General features: G+C 38.3%; 1 protein-coding gene across 2 annotated transcripts in view; it reads left to right on the forward strand.

The window, feature by feature from the left end:
• The window catches only part of PRUNE2 (prune homolog 2 with BCH domain), a 136,780-nt gene extending 127,579 nt beyond the window's left edge, over window positions 1–9,201 (forward strand). For both annotated transcript variants that reach the window (XM_065655573.1, XM_065655574.1), the window contains exons 16-19: window positions 389–487; window positions 1,950–1,985; window positions 4,018–4,065; window positions 6,281–9,201. In XM_065655573.1, the coding sequence (XP_065511645.1) occupies window positions 389–487; window positions 1,950–1,985; window positions 4,018–4,065; window positions 6,281–6,302 (205 nt within the window). In that variant the 3' untranslated portion in view covers window positions 6,303–9,201. The remainder of the gene's footprint in view (window positions 1–388; window positions 488–1,949; window positions 1,986–4,017; window positions 4,066–6,280) is intronic.
• Window positions 9,202–17,939: the final 8,738 nt, after the last annotated feature.

Consider the following 17,939-nt stretch of genomic DNA (forward strand, 5'->3'; position numbering starts at 1 on the left):
TCACTTGATGTTAACTTATCATGACCACATTAAGTGAATGCTTCTCATCACTTTTTACATGTAAGTATGCTGTAGGGGGTTTGATTATTTTCAGAATTTTAATACATCTCCTTCAAACTATAAAACTAATTACATTGCCTTGTATGTAGACATTACAATTTATAATGTTGTCTTAAATACTGTAATTCACCCTAAGCAAGGAACAGCAAAAGGTCTAGACTTTATTTCAGCCTCACTAGAATTCAGATAGGCTGATGATCAGCTGAACTCTGTAATTGAAATGTGAATGACAAATGCTTAATTATTTTATACATTAAGAACATGCCTTCTTTTTTTTAATATATCATAGAAGATGTTTTGGGGAAAGTCAGTTAACTTCTTGTTTCAGCTCTAAGTTCAGCAGTAAGATACAGTATGTCAACACGTTGGCGGAGCTTCGTGAGATGATTCCAATGGAATATGTGCACATACCAGACAGTATTGTCAAGTAAGTGATTTACAGTAAGCGTGTACTTGTTCTAATGGAAACTATTTCCACTGACTAACAGTAGTTTGTCAAAATCTGTAATAAAAACAGAAAGCCCCTTCCTGATATTGTTACAAATGCTTACATGTTATTTCACAAAAATTGCACTGACAAACTCAGAAACAGGGAAACAATGTGTAACTGAAACACAAAATACAATAAATATGTACTCCTAGGGGAGCCAACATTTATAGGAAGAGAAAGGTTTTGTAATGGACCATATGGTAAAATGAATAAAAACTTTCAGGCTCAGAGTCCCTTCGTCAAACCTATGACTATATAATCCAAATTGGAACAGATTGTTCACTCTCTAATTGCAACTCAGAAATAAATAGGAGGAAAGTTTAATATTTCCACAGGTATCACCTATGCTATATTTTTCCGTAACTTTTATCACTATTTAAGTAAAAGTGGGTTTAAGTTTTAGTTTTACAGAGCTTTGAACTGAAACAATAATTCAAAGACAGCCTGTTCAATAAAAAACCACTGCAAGTCCATAGGTTGAGTGTTCCTTATCTTGTTGATTTTCATGATTTAACTCAGAGTCACTGAAAGACAGTGCCTCAGTTCTTTCTTCTTGTGTATAAAGGCTTTTAAATGCAGGTATTTCTAAAGGAAAGATATCTATTAAAAATGGTAAGAATTTGGTTTGAATTGCTCATCTCAACTGGCTTTTTTTCAGACAAGAAAACAACAAACAAATGGTATACCAAGACTGAAAACCTTGGAAATCAATCATGGTTTTCATGTGGGTCATTATTAAAAAGATGTCCTGTTTGGGAATGCTTTTTTTTCTTTCTATTCTTTTTATCTAATGTCCTAGGTTTTGAGCAGGTGAACATTCTGTACTAGAAGTATTTTGATGAGTAAATACACAAGTATAATTGTATTTTCCTTGTGGTTTGCCAGTGAATAGGTAAGAAGAACACTTCTTTTGGAGCTGTCACAAATCTCTGCAACCCAGGCAGGAGTTTTCACAACTGCCTCAGAAATTGTGAAAGTAGCATAATTTCCTTCATCGAAGTGGTGGTTGTTCTGATACTGGTAGTGTAATTCCAGGGAGCAAGTGGGAAGCACAGTTCTTGCAGTGACACTTGTAAAAATAGTAAATTATGGTCATGAAATCAGGAATCATAGGGATTTTCACTCAAATTTATTTGCTGCTGTAACTTCTTTAGAGGTGGAGTGATGCTGACAATGTGGAGCACAGAGGTCATTGGCCACCTGATGTCCAAAATTTTTTAACATCCCTAAATTTTTTTTGTCCTCCCTTCATCTCCTCCTCCTTCTCTCACTTCCTCTTTTGATTCTTGTGGTTGTGTGGTTGGTTGATAGTTTTTACAGAAGTGGGATACAATGTGCCTGTTGTATCATATGAACTTGTACATCTTTTCTCTTCCTTCACCCACTCCTATCTTGTAAGGTATGATGAAGAGAAGTGTATTAAGAGAAGAATGAGGTAAAACTTGCTTTCTGGCCCGTGCTGCTGCTCATAATAGAGTGAATCTGTGTGACAGCCTTTCACCTTCAGGCGACCTCAACAGCTGAATGAGAGAGGATTTGCAATGATGTGGAATCTTACTTTCCCCTTCAAGCTGTTGAGATCAGCCTTCCTTGCAAATAAAACTTACTCAACTGTAAACGTCCTTGACTTGGCCAAGGCTGCAGCTAGTTTAATATTCTCTGATAGAGCAACTGAATGCTTTCAGCTCTGTCCACTGGGCATGCCTCAGATCCCTGCTACTTATGTTTCTGCCTCCAAATGAGCTAAATAAGGAGTTACAAATTGAAGGTGGGTTGAGCACAAGGATAAATGATATCGTACTGAACTGAAGATATATAGAGTCAGTGCATAATACTGGGTGCCCATTTTAGAAGCATGTACTATGTTTGTTCTTTGCTCTGCTATTGCTCTGCTTCTCTCTTATGCTCTGCTTGCTTCTTTGTTTCTTTATATCAATAACTTTTACTCATGCAGACTGGATGAAGAACTGAGGGAAACTTCAGAAACAGCTAAGTAAGATAGCTTTCAGCTTGATGCTGGCATTGTATTTACTTGGTTCACAGGAATGGATTGAATGCAGTAGTATATTTTGTGTTTGGTACAGCAATCAGCTCATAGTTTCAATTACTGTGTAAGTTGCCACATTTGTGAATTGACTTCCCCTCTCACTGTAAGCAGCCTGCTTTTGTACCGTTGGTAAAGAACAATCATAACCTTATACTATAAAAAACATTTTTGCTATTTTTTGATGGTTGTTTCTAGCATCATGGAGAGGACTGAAATAACTTCTATAATCAATTAAAATGATTCATTAAACATTTTCTACCATTCACTGATTATACCAGATGATGCATGAAGTTTTAAGGAGGTAGCTCTTTTTAAGAAACATTTTTTACCGTTTACCAAGTTAGGGATAGCTAGCATACCTCATTCTCATTTAAGGTAGGCAGGTAACTTTTCTTGTCTTTCCAGTGTTGTTTGGATGGGCAGGTGGATTAAGGTCACTTAATAAATCAGTGTCAGCTGATGATCAGACATTTTAAACTTGTAACTCTGTGCTTTGACTCCAACACGCCAAGGCAGTATCATGTGAAGTACCATAGAAATCCTTAACTGGAAGGACACAAACCCTGATTCACTGAGCAGAGCTCAGAAAGTATCCAGTGCACTTTTTTCACATGCATGTCATAAAACAGATTCTGGAGAATGGAGCTGTGTCTGTTGCGAGTCCTAGTATGACATTTTTCCTGTGTTTTTTGTAAGTAAGAGTTTTGATGTTTTGAAGTTTCTTTTCTGTCTCCTTCCTCTATCTTGTGCACTTAAGAATTTTCATCTTACCTCTTCTTCTTTGTTGTCTTTTTTCTAAAGTTTCATCTTTTGCAGTACACACTTTCACCTGGTTCTCCTGCGATTAGCTTTTAAAACAGCTGCAGAGAAATACCCAAAACACTGGCCACTGCTTTTTCATCCTAGCAGTTAGACTGCCTCAGAAGCAATAAATTCACATAAGTAGTCATCTGATACCACCTGAGTATTTTATTAAACAAAAGAAGCCCACCCAACCTTGAAATGCAACTTCTATCCCTTCTATTCAAACTTTTCAAATACTTTGTAGTATACAATAATGAAAACTCTGTGGAAGAAAGCCACTTTCTTCTTAGTCCTTTCATTTAAGAGTGCAGGCTGCAGCATAGGGAGTGAAAGGGGAACTAAATATTCATGAGGCATCACTGATTATTGTTATTGTCGGATGTATGAAGTCACTGTAGTGCATTTCCCTCCTCCAACCTGAAGAAATAGCTTAAAAATTTAATACTCAAACTGATTTGTGGTGCAGGCACTAACAATAAAATTTGTGTGGTTTTGCTGTCAAAGATACTCACTACAGTTAGTTATTACATCCCCCAAATTTGATGTCATATTTTAAAAGAGAAAGAAATGAACACAAAAGAAATGTTTATTACTCCCTCTTTTTCCTTGTATCCAGAACCAGCTGCCTCTCAAATGATCCAGAAATTACTTCCGTGGAGCAGGAGTAAGAATTTATGCCTAATACTGTCATTACATTTTAACATTATTTTACAAACACATGGCTAGGAACTGAGACTGGGTAGACTCCATAAAGCTTTCTGGAGATGTAAATGCTTTTATAGTTATTTTCAGAAATTTGATTCAGCATATGCAAGCAGAAGCAGCACTGAAGTTAGGATTTATTGTATTTGCATTGCAGATGTGTTTAAAGTATCCTCAACCATTTCCAAGCAGAGACAGATAGAATTCTTAGCCTGAGGATATTCAAGTCATGTTATGTGAAAAACAGACAAAGTGCAACATGATCAGAGTGAGGATGGTCCCATGCATTATCCTTAATTAAAAATAAAGTTATAAACTTGCCATTCTCATTCGGTGATTAAAAAGTCTTAAATTTTGCTTTGATATCTGGGTCGTGCTTTTGATGTCTTCCTTCTCTTTGCTTTTTATGCTTCTCAGCTTCTTTCATAGTTATTTCCCTGACTAAATCTGCAGTATCTTTATTCCTCTTCCTTTCAAAGCTGGACTGGTTCCCTTGGAAATGGGGATGTGTCAGTCCTCTGGCATGCTGTTCCTCCATCTGATGCTGTACCTGAAGTATGTGAGTGGAAAACCCTGCACTGCTCTTACTGTGAGGGTGTTTGCAGCTTCCGTGTGTCACAGAAGCACCAGCAGTTTGTTGCTGGAACAGCACGTCAGGAGGACAAGCCAATGCAGCAGTGTGTTTATTCCCAGCCAGTGTGTACAGAGGAAAGGTGACTGCGGGCTTTCCTGTCCTTGCCCATCTGGCTGGTGTGTAGAAATGCACTGGTGTCTCACACTGGAATATTGCTCGGGAAATAACCTATAGTAGACCTGACTCCTTTGCAAAAGATTCCATGAGTAACATGACTATTAATAAGCAGACGAATATTTAGAAATACATGTAGCAAACAGATGCATAAATAAAATGGAGCTTTTCTTCTCACTTTTAAAATAAAATTGTACTCTAGCAAACTATCACAGTATCCTACCTCATACATAGATTAGAACCATGAGTTAAACTCCTGATTCTGGGAACAGCTGACATAAAATCTCTGAGGATTTTTTTTTCTTTCAGACACTGCTTTTTCTGTACTGAGTCAATATGAGAACTGGTGGGGCTTTTGTTGTTGTTTTTTCTGTTTTGCTTTGGTTTGAGGTTTTTTTAAAGTATGAGAACAGAAAATAAATAACATATTAAAGACTATTTACGATTTTGGTCTTTTTGTGGCTTGAACAATTTTCCTGTTTTTCTCAAAAGAGAAGGTGGGCAGCAAAGCGACATGAGAAGATAATATATATTTAGCTTAAATAAATATAGTTGAGGCCAAATTAATGGTTTTTATTTTCTATGCATAAATATGAATCTGTCTTCAGAAGTGGCAATAATTTTCCTGTGGTCATATCACTCATTTCTGGTGTTGCTTTTTCAGGAAACAGGATTTTCCGTGTAAATGTGTCCACAATGATAGCAGCAGTTTTACACAGACTTTTCTTCTGTATACTTTCTGCTGAAACCTCTCTGGAGTCTGCCCAGCTCTTAGTTTCCTTCCATTGTCTTTTTCATATCTATTCCATAGACTTTTGTCTATCGTCATGCTCTCTTGTGTTCTATTTTGTTGAACTTCTTGCATTTCTGCATAACTTTTAAAAATAAATTCATTATGAAATAGTTCACAGTGAAGAAATCTGCGTGTTCTGTGACAGTTCATAAATATACAGGGTACTTTAAATAGTTATGTGTGCTGTGAGGAAAATTGTGTTTTGATGCAACATTTATAATGACAAATTGTTGTTCTAAAGAATGTTAATAACATATTTGATTATGTGCTTTACACTAAATGGCAAAACCATACCCCTAGAAACATTTTTAGGGCCACCCATATCTTGTCACACTGTAGTATCATTCCACCAGTGGATCTTTCCATATCTGGTGTCTACTTCAGATTGGAATTGCCAGGAATGTAGTTATTAATTTCAATAAAATGGTTACAAATCTTATTAAGGTGTGTATTTTGCATATATAGTAGAAAGAATGTGTGTAAATCATTTTACACTAATGCATTTAAGTAAATGAGAGATGGGGATGCTCAGCACTCTGCATGAGCTGAAGACTGGGGAAATGATTAGGCACCTGTTTCATAGCACTGATTCCTTTTTCTGTTGTTCTTCTTTTGTGTTTGGTTTTTTGTCTTTAGCATTGACATGACCCTGAAATAAAAAGCATTGCTACCAGGCATTTGAAGAAGAGGTTTCTCCTGGATTTTCATCACCTAGACACCTACGACCATGGTATACAATAGGCAATTTGAGTCAATTTGGTTTGTTTATGATTTTTCTGTGTCACTCAGCAATTCAAGAAGACCAAAAGGGCCAATCTTGTTGCCATGGAAACAGCAGAATTTGTGGCCTGGTTATTTGTGTTGTTTTCAGAAACAGAGTTTTCATTAGGAAAGCTATATCATCTAGCATTGGTTTCTATGTATGTGAACATTTTCTGTTTAAAAGGATACCATTTTAGCAACAGTGTGCCTCATGAACAAGTCCATGAGGATGCAGATTTTTGTTTGGTTTTTGTCTTCAGCATATTAATGTTTATGCACAGCTGAACAGGATATTATTGTTACAATAAATGTTAGCTTGGTTGTGTCACAGAGCAGCAGCAACTTCATTGATTAGTAATAATTCTAGAAATGATGCAGGACTTTCTTGAATTTGTGTGTTTCTTGCTGTCTCCACAGTCTTTCCATATTCATTTAACCCTAATGACTTTTTTATTCGGTCACGGAGAAGACTGATATGTTAAAAACATAAGAATTAGTCACCAAACAGACTTCCCAGAGGACAAGTGAGAAACTGAAATTAATTTTAGTTTAATAATTTAGGTCAGTATTTTTATTTTAGGGATAGTTTTTATAGAAGCAGCTAATCCTGTAAATTATTGTCATATATTCTAAAAGCCTTGGAGCATTAATTTGTTATCATTGTTTTTTAAATCTCTTTTTCCAGAACTTTTTTTTTTTAAGTTACTGGTCTTCAAATGGCATCTTAACTTCAATCATAAAGGCTATTAATGCTATGAATATGAAACAAATACTTAGTATTTCCTACTGACAACTGAAGATGAAGATTAGATGTATAAATCTACAGTTGGAAGTCACAGTCATTTGTTAGTAATAGATGTCAAAGTATTATTCAAACTGTAGCTAATATTAAAACAATAAGTATTACAGTGCAGTTTATTTCTGTGTCATAGAACACAGCAGTAAAAACATTAAAAGGAAAAAAAAACCTAAGCATTTCTTTTTTCTTGCTGTCTTGTGTACTGGCACAGAAGACATTGCAGTCTAAGCCCTTGTATTCATTGGAAAACAGCGGCAGTCTCTCAGACCATTCTTTTGCAAGACAGTGCAAATTAATTGTTGAGTGAATTCTGCTTGTCTGCTTTAGAAAGGCAAGAGTCAAGGGTATAACTAATGCTTTCACTTCCCCTAAAGAACACATGCATGTTGCTTTCCAAACCTGCTGACTCATCTGTGTTTTGGGATGTCCTGAGAGAAGTAAGTGTTACGCACTTTCCAAAATACTATTCTTATCTTTGAGAGATTCTCATATGCCCTAGAGTTACATCTGTGAATTCTCTGCTTTCTCTGTTAATAAGTCCTTAGTTGTAACAACTGAAGATAATTTGCACCTTCTTTCAATGTATGCACTAACTCCAGTCCTGCTTCCAGTCCAGAATTATTAATTGAAGAGAAGACAAGCAAAAGTTTTTGTGGGGAATAAAGTTTAAGCAAAAGGCAGGACAGCATGAGTCTACTGAGAGTGAAAATTATATTTCATCCTTCATTTAAAAGATTGATAGTTTTGTTCTGTGGTTTGCACATTTCCATCTCTGTCTATTTGTATCTTGTTTTTGCAAGGTAGTCTGCAGGCAGGGAAGCAAGCATCCATCACTGTGTGCACAGTTGTTTGGCTGCTGTAATAGAGATGGATAAAATTGTCAGAAGGGCAAGAATGTGCCAAATGCTTTCTTACCTGCCAGCATCAAAACTGAGATATCTGCACCTCTGCAGTCCTTGCTCTGTACTGGCAGGTGGTGCACAGTGTCTGTCACACTGGCTAGCCTGCTGTATCGCATCTTTCTGTTGGTTCCTGTTAATGTTCACAGAGAAAGGGCCTAATGCTGCTGACCATTGTTGCTGCTCTGTAACCTTTAAATTAGGATCCGGTAGTTTCCACCATTTCTCAGATATTTGAATCTTGGCTTGTGTCTGCCTTATATAAGTGCTGTCACTTAGTATATTGGGGATAATGTTTTATGTACAGATTAATATTTGTATTAACTTCTAGATGCTAATTAAGCTTCACCTAGATCAAAACTATTAAAAGCATTTAGTAGCATGAAGTCACATCTTCTGTAGACCTGTAGTTTAAGCCACCTAGAATGAGCCAGATGATGTGCGTTATGCTATAGGTGAGAGAAGTGTTTGTAAAAGAGAAGTTCACCATAAAGCAGAAGTTCAGCACTAATCTTTATGTGCTGTTTGAGACCTAAGTGGGGTATAACAGATTTGTGGTCTTAGTGGTGTATGTCAGCTCAGAGGTGAATTTAATTCTAAAGGCTTTGCGTAAAATTACTAAACAGCAAAGTTATATGTGAATTAACATGATTAATGTGGGCGGACTAATAGTGGCAGTCTGAGATGAAAGGAATTTGTTTAAGCCAAATGTCGCATTAAAAAAAAATGGGGGATCAATGTGATGGTGCAAAAATGATTGCAAGATCAAGGTGTGGTTATCTTTGCTTATTAATATATTTTGAAAAGTTTTTTAATGTTATGAGATGGCAATTCTATATTATCCTAACAATAATGTATCAATATTAATAAATTAGTAGTTTGTCGAAGAGGAATATAGTAAGTATAATTGCACAGATATAATCTTTTATATACGGATTTTTTCTACTGTGTATCAGAGTGCTCAGATAAAATATAAATTAATAGTTGCTTTTTTTTGTTAAAAGACGTGTGCTGACTTAAATTATAGATTAGGCAATACAAGGGTATCTAATATCATTGTATGCGTATATATACATATGAATCAGAAATAAAGAACTGCAGCCCACCACTGGATGTATTTCATTTCAGCTGCAAGTTTTTTTTTTTAAGTCCCTGAATACATGGAAACACTTGACAATTTCAAATCACAGTTCTTTGCACAGCTGTAAATTTTTTTTTCTTTCCATTCCCTGCCTGTTCTTCCAAAAATTTAAACAGAGTCAATTCTGTGTGTCATGATGTTACTCTCCACCTCCACATACTCAAATCTTTGCTTTGCTGATACTAGCACCCTGAGCAGTTCACCAACCTTACTGACTATAGTGAAGGAAGGAGTCAGAGCTGATGGGCATTCAGTCCACTTACCTTCCTGGTACCGTCTGTGCTGGTACCCACTCCTGTCCCAATCTACATCAATGTCGAATGGGTCAATTTATTCTACCAGTGAGACACCAAATATGAGCTAAAAAGGCTTCTAAATTGTCACCCACCTGCAGGCAACTCTAAGAATGCTCCTAGATCTTTTCAGTGCAAAGTCAAAGAAATTGGATTAAACTAAGCTTTCTTGCTTGTTGAAAATAGTTTCCTTGACTTTTGATAGGTTTGAAGATTTACCTAGATTTTAGGAGCTGATAATTTAGGGCTTAAATTGAGCCTGAGAAGCAGACTTAATTAAGGCCATATCATACAAAAGAATTGCAGCTAGATTTCAGGAATCTTTAATTGTGTTGTGATTTTGATTATCTTTCTCCAGATTCTTCCAGTATAATTTAATTACAGCTTGAATATTTTGTTGGCAGTTGATCTCTGGTGTGCAGTAGTATGGGATCATTTATACCTTAAATCGCAGGAGCCGGAGTGGCTACTCTTACATCCAGCTATAATGCTGTAGCTGGGAGAGATGTCAGTGATCTTAATACCATCAGTCATCAAAATGAGAGCTCAGATATTTTCTCTTCTTTACCTTCTGTGTGCCTCACTACCTGGCAATTTATATCTTCCAGTAATTTGACTAATGTTTTCAGAGTAACGATTAATGGCTTTCATAGCTGGGAACACTGGTGCAATAGACAGAGCTATCCTTACAAGATCTGAAAATGCAGGTAAGTAGTAGCACAGAAGCCTTATTTTCAAAAAAGAAAATCCTAGTATATTAACTGTTTACATCTATATGTTCTCTGATAGTCTCTAAGTGGTCCATGTTGTGAACATCTGGGACATCTTAACATTTTTCTCAAGAAAAAAAAGGTGTGAAAAGCATAGAAGTACTCAAACTGTATGTTCTGCTCATTTGTTGTTTCTTCAGGAGAGGAAAAATAGATTTCATTTTCTCATAGATTTTCAGTGTAGGGTTGTCATTAAATAAGCTTCAGCACAGTTCAGTGGCATAAAATAAAGTATATCAGCTGGCAGGGAGATCTATTGCCATGCAGCAAGTTAACATTATCAATCGTTTCCTGATTCTGTTAATTATCTGCCTCCTCGCTCCTCCAAGATTTATATTCCTGTTAGCTTGGTCTTTAGAGCCAAAGCAGAAATTGATGACATGGATTGTTTTCTGTATGGAAGAACTAGTTTAACAGGCTGGATGAAAAATATTATGGAGACGATATTTTTTTACAAAACATTGAAGTAATTTGATCCCACCTGCTCACATTTCTCCTTTCACAGGCTTCATTCACTCATACTGTCACATCCACATACTCAAAAGCACCAGGACATGTGTCCCCAAGGTGGCCTGACCATGAGCAGTGGTTGGCCGCACAAAGGACAAGAGCTGCTGGCTACCAAGTCCTCATCATCTTTCTGGTCTTTCTTTGTGCAGACAGCAAACTGGTTTTGGGGTGTGTGGATTTTGAGTCCTTTGTACAATTCAGGAGTCAGTAGCTATTACTGGGTGGTCCATTACTTTAGAATCATGCTTCCTTCAGTCTCATAAATCTGAGGCCATGGTTTTTCCTTTGTTGGAAGCATGTTTGTTCTCTTGGTGAGTTACACCATGCATCAGCCTGTATGTGATGTACCATAGCCTTTTTGCCACCCTGCTGGTGTGAGGTGGCAGGGTCTTCTACTGACAACCTCTGGTCTTCTCAGAGTGCAGGTCTGATGGTCCTGACATAAAAAAACATACCTCCACTTTACTGCTGGGGTCGGTGTCCTGGAAACAGTGCTCTTTGTTATAAGCCCCTGCTGTTCTTTTAACCCTTCTTCTGCTGTGTTTCCCACTACATTCACACACATGCATATTTCATACATCATTTGTACTGATCTCATTTGTTCTGTTACAAATTTCTGCGGCTTTGCAGGACAAAGAAACACAGTTACGCTATAGCTTGTAAGTCAGGGAAGTGCTGTTGGAGGAGCTGTTGGGACTGTACATTAGAATAACTACAGAAAAAATAAAGGAAATCTGGTTTCCTTAATGAAGTAAAGTATTAAAAATTCTTTAAGCGTAAGTACAAATACAGAGCTGGGAAACAGTCCCATGTTGTTTGGGTCCCATGGTAGTTTGAAAGTGATTGGATTAAAATAAAATCTCATCTTTTAAATAAATATGAAAAGTGTGAATGGGTTGGAAGGGGCCTTTAAAGATCATCTAGCACAACCCCCAGACTAGTCCTCTTGAGTTATCAGACATTTAAGATGTGAAATATATACGCTTCTAAAGAAAGTAAATAAAAGGCTTACTTACCATTTTCTCTGAAATAAGTGTGTGGTGGATGGGTTCTTTTAGGTCCACCTGATTTTGTTGTCTCTTCTGCTCTCTGAAGCCTTTGAACTCGTGAAATTGCATCTTCTAAAATTTAAACTTGTTAGTGCTAGAAGGTTCATCTCAGTGCCGGCAGTGTGTTTTGTTAGAAATCCAGTATCTACAAACACGGATTTTCAAGTTTGTGATATGGTCTGCTGTAACTTCTAAGTGCTACAAGTGGCCCTCAATTTCCTACTAGTACCACTAGTGGGAATAAAAGACAGGTCCCAGATTGTGTGAGCTGTGTAGCCACTTACATCTGGAGACAAAAGGGGCGTCCCTGTTTTACCTGGCACAGATTAAGCCAACAGAGCAAGCATCAAGAAATTCACTGTTCTACTGCTCACTCGCTGTCCCTTTCCTTCAGTCAGGAGACCACTCTAGCACCCTCTTCCCATTGCGAAACACAGCTACCCTGCAGGCAGATGGTGGCAATTAGCTAAATGTTTATGGAGCTTTAAAACAAGGACCTGAGTTCATGAGGGGGCTCATAAATCCCTCAGATATAGGGGGAATTTACAGAGGGCTTTAGACCAGTGCGTTGTTACTATAAGCATTTAATTTTTTCTAATGCTTTCTTTGATGCAGTCTCTCTGTTTTATGCAGCTTTTTGCCTGTGGGCTTACTTTCTATGCGTCAGGGCTTCAAATAGGCAGACATAAACATTTATGACTTAGGTGTTTTGTTGGAGCTTGTTCTAGTTTCTAAACAACAGCTACTGGTCTGCCATCCAGCTGGTTGATGTTTATTGATTCCTTTTATGTTTGTATTTCATTTTCATGTCATGTGCCAAATGTGACCATCTTTTCATTTTATAATAACCACTAGCTTTGTGCAAGTGAAAACAAACAAACCACAAAAAAAAAACCTTTATCGAAGAAAGCATTTCATTTTCCAGGTCTGCAATTAGAAAAAAAAAATCACAAAATTGCAGTCATGGTTTATAGAATAATTTAACTTTGATTTTCAAATTGCTTCTTGGTAAAAGGCAATATCCAGTGAAGAACAAATTATTGCCTATTTAACTTGTATTAATAGATGCTGTTCTGTATGATTAGCTGCGTATGCTCAAGGAGAGGTTGAAGAATGGCACTGAAAAGTTAAAATGTTAGCTGTTCCTGTTTGCACTGTTTTGGTTTATGGTTCTTTACCTTGAGAAATGCCCAACTGCTACAGAAAACAAACTCTCACCCAAACGAATTACTCCCCAAAGCTACTGAAGTCTCTTTTAAGAATCATGTGCTTGGTTCTTGCAGTTATTTTTCCTAGAAAGATCCACCCATTTAAGAAGAAATTATCACCTCCTGCTTGCACAGAGTGACTTCTCTCCATCTCGTGATTCTCTGGTTTTGTCCATTCAGAGGATGCAATGGAGTTGGCTTGGCTGAGCTCTGCCAAATTTGAGAACCTGAAACAAAATGCAGCCTGAGCTTGCCGCCTCTTTTTTCTTCTTTGCTTTTCCCAACTTCAGATAACCCTATTAAATGCAGCTTTATGGAAGTAGGGCAGAATACTTCTCAAGGCTTATAATCTTTAATAATGCATTTAAATATGTGAACTGGCATAGGCTTTTTGCTGTATCTTTGCTGGCTGTTCCTGTAGTAATAATTGTTGTTCGGGAAAAACACAAATGACTGATTCTACAAGTACATTTGCAATCTCCTCATTTTTCTCAGTTATGGAAAATCCAGTGTCTTGGTCTTTTTGGCAAGACACAAATAGCAAGTCAAAATTGTGGGTTTTTTTGGTTTTTTAAGAATTGAATCCTATTATCAGATTTCATCTCTTTTTGAAGAAAGAAGTTCAAACAGTCATTTCACAAATATTATTAGAAAGAACTAATTTCATGTGCTAAAGCATGTGTACTTTAGCATTGTTAGCAAGGTGTGTATTTGCTTCAGTGGCCTAAGATTTCGGTCTCAAATCCAGAATTGTATTAGCTGTGGTAATGCACTCTACCGTGTTATCAATATAGTTTGAGTCATGTTTGCATTATAAAGCTAAAAGGAATGACATTTTTTAAAATTATAAAGTTAGAAGGAAAGTAAATATTTCTATATCGTGAACAAGTAATTTGAATCCAGTGCAGCGCTATTTCTGAATGATTTTTGAATGCCTTGAGGCCACAGACCAATAGTCCCTGCCGAAATATTAGCTTGTAACCTATGAACAGTCTTGTGAGTAAATGACAACTCCAGAGAATGAGGTTTCTTTTGTGTTTGCATCACCAACTATGATCTCAATGGTAGGCTGCTGCAGGAAAAAAAAAAAAAGAAAAAAAGAAGAAAAAATGCACTCTGCTCATACAGTATCTAGCCTGCCAGAAAATCTGCTAAACTCTAGGGTTGTCAAGCCATGCTGTTCAAAGGAATTAAATGCAGGTGAAGAAATAAAAAGTATAAGCTCACTTCCCAGTATTATCTGTTGAGCCAAGTCACAACTTACTACAAAAATAGAAGCAGTTAAAAGAGAATTCAAATCAGAAATGTCAGAGCCTTATCTTCTTGCCTCGCTATTATGTACTTCAATAGGCAGCAAGCAAAGCAGCCTCCAGCAATAGGAAAAATCGGGGAAAAATTTAATGAAATATAACAAGGGGAAATGTAGAGTCTTGCATCTGGGCAGGAACAACCCCAGGTTCCAGTACAGGTTGGGGAATGACCTATTAGAGAGCAGTGTAGGGGAAAGGGACCTGGGGGTCCTGGTGGACAGCAGGATGACCATGAGCCAGCACTGTGCCCTTGTGGCCAAGAAGGCCAATGGCATCCTGGGGTGTATTAGAAGGGGGGTGGTTAGTAGGTCCAGAGAGGTTCTCCTTCCCCTCTACTCCGCCCTGGTGAGACCTCATCTGGAATATTGTGTCCAGTTCTGGGCCCCTCAGTTCCAGAAGGACAGGGAACTGCTGGAGAGAGTCCAGCGCAGGGCCACGAAGATGATGAAGGGAGTGGAGCATCTCCCTTATGAGGAAAGGCTGAGAGAGCTGGGTCTCTTTAGCTTGGAGAAGAGGAGACTGAGGGGTGACCTCATCAATGTTTATAAATATATAAAGGGTGAGTGTCACGAGGATGGAGCCAGGCTCTTCTCGGTGACAACCAACAGTAAGACAAGGGGTAATGGGTTCAAGCTGGAACACAAGAGGTTCCACTTAAATGTGAGAAGAAACTTCTTCTCAGTGAGGGTGACAGAACACTGGAACAGGCTGCCCAGGGGGGTTGTGGATTCTCCTTCTCTGGAGACATTCAAAACCCGCCTGGACGCCTTCCTGTGTAACCTCACCTAGGGGTTCCTGCTCTGGCAGGGGGATTGGACTAGATGATCTTTCGAGGTCCCTTCCAATCCCTAACATTCTGTGATTCTGTGATTCTGTGAATAGCAGGAAAACAACCCAGAGAACTTCCCACACCACTCCTCAAGGCCCAAAATGTAAAGCAGACTCCCTCCATCAGAGTGACTCAGAAAATTAAGTGCTGACTTTATATGACAGACCAGTGTTTAGCCATCAAGACTGTAAAACTTCACCTCTGTCTCCATCCCTTTGAAGTATGAGTAACATTGCATTAAACAATCAACCTAAAGAACACAGAGAACATTAATGTGACATTTGGGCTTTATAAAAGAAAAAAAGGAAAAGGAACACAGCTAAAATTATCAGTCTGGGAAAGGAAAAATAGGGGAAGGAAATTATTAGGGAGAAGCTAGTGTTACAGACATCTTTCTGCTTGACGTGCCAGCCTTCTTCCAAATTCTGATTCTCCTTGGGGAGAGTTTCTGAAACACAGCAGGGCCTGTTTGCCTGGAACCTTAACTAAAAAGAAGCGCAAGTCAGCTCTATACCAAATGTTCTTTTTTCCTTATTTAGAGAAACCGTGGAATCGCTGGAGACAAGTACCTTAATCTGGCTTTCACTCGGTGTAGAATAAAATCCTCTCAGCCCTTGTGTAGACAGCACAGAAGAGGAAGCTAGAAAAAATGGGAAACATTGCATGAATTTAGAAAAAAGAAATTACATATTTCCCAGTGACTTGCACAGAAAAAGCATGAGTCAGAAGACATCATAGGTGTGAATAAAGAAACAAATTAAGTGTAAATTAAGTGTAGAACAGAAAGAACAAGATGCAGTAGGGAGGCATATGGCAAAGAGTGTTTCATGGAGGAAAATCGCTGCAGGACAGAAATGACAGAATAGCAGATGAACTATGCCAAAGAGGATAAACAAAGACTGGAAATTCTGGGGGGTGGGGAGGGAGAATTAAAAAAAAAATAAAGCTAATTGCTTCAGAAGATAATTCCTGTGCTATTTAATGGATCAATAGCAGTGCTCAGTGGAGAATCTATGATCTCCTGAAGGTGTGTCAGTGGTGTATGACGGAATACATACATAAGGATCTCAGGTTATCCATCCACCCACTTTCCTACTCTGTCACTGGAAGAGGAAATAAAATTGGTGTGGTAAGAGCAAGTGGATTTAATGCTGTGCAGATTTTGGGAGCAAGCACCAAAATTAGTGAGATGTTATTGATCCACTAAAGCTGGTCTGATATTCTTTAACTAGAAGAGTTGGTTGTGTTGGTTTTTACAAAACTCCATCACTGATATGACCAAACTTTCTGAATACACACCTTCCCCAAAACCCAGTTCACCAGCAAAGTTACACTGTTCAAGTGGTCATTCCCAGGAAGAAAAATTCACAGGTCCTGGGTGCTGCTTTTTTCTCTGAAAACAATTTTTTAAAAAAATCTTTTTGAGTAATATTTTCTTCACTTTTCAGTAGCTGCGGATTTGGAATCTCTATTCAGTATGTCAGCCTGTAAGTCTCTGTGAGAAGTGTCTCTCATTTGCAGCTGCTTTTGGATGGAGAACTTCCTGCATATCTGTCTCACAGATGATATGGGTGAACCCCAGCAGGCAATTGAGCTCCACACAGCCGCTCGCTCCCTGCACAGTGCAGTGGGGAAGAGATTTGGAAGGGTAAAAGTGTGAAACCTCATGGATGAGATAAAGACAGTTTTGTAGACAAAGCAAAAGCTGCACGTGCAAGCAAAGCAAAACATGGGATTCGTTCACTGCTTTCCATGGGCAGGCAAGTGTTCGGCCATCCCCAGGACAGCAGGTCTCCAGCACAGGTAATCATTACTTGGGAAGTCAAACACTGTAACTCTAAACATCCTCCCTTCCTTCTTCTTCTTCTCCTTCTCCCAGCTTTTAATTGCTGAGCATGACATCATAAAGTACGCAATATCCCTTTAGTTGGTTGGGGTCAGCTGTCCCACCTGTGTCCCCTCCAAAAATCTTGTGCTGTACCCCAAGCCCACTCACTGTCCAGGCAGTGTGAGAAGGGGAAAAGGCCCTGACTCTGTGCAAGAACTGCTCAGCAACAGCTAAAGCTTTGGTGTGCTATCAACATTGTTTTAGTCACAAATCCAAACCAGCACAATACAAGCTACTATGAAGAAAATTAACTCTACCCCATCCAATACTAGTACACCAGAAGCTCAAACCCAGGCTGCTGCTAATAAGCATAATTTTGGCCTACCAAAGCTGACTTAAGGCATCTTTAGATTAAAGTGTTCTGCTTTACATGGAGCAGTGATCAGCTAGACACTCGTCTAAATGCTACTGGTGTTGGTAGACCACTGCTTCATGGGAGGACTGTCAGGCAGGTTCAACACCTTCTGCAGAGTGCTTTCTCAATCGCTGGGATTGTGAAGTGAGTAAAAATGGATGAGACTAGTGACATGACTCCACACAGACAGTATTGTCACCAGTTCAGTGAGTTCATTTACCAGGTCTCTTCTAGTAAGTCCTATAAAGGAAAGGGTGCTCCTTTTTTTTCTTCCCAAAGCTGAATCAGAGAGGGACAAAGCAGGGTAAGATGACCACAGAATTGCCCTCCTGAGGCTGTCTATAGACACCCCTCTCATTTTCATCTGTGCTTTCAGCTGCTGTACTTCCTACAAAGCTGGTACTCCATTCCTCTCTTATCAGTGGAAATTATGAGCACGGGACAGACAGTGGAATGAGATCAAGAGTAGGTTTTTTTGTGAA

The sequence above is a fragment of the Caloenas nicobarica genome, chromosome Z, assembly GCF_036013445.1.
Source record: "Caloenas nicobarica isolate bCalNic1 chromosome Z, bCalNic1.hap1, whole genome shotgun sequence".
Taxonomy (NCBI): Eukaryota; Metazoa; Chordata; class Aves; order Columbiformes; family Columbidae; genus Caloenas; species Caloenas nicobarica.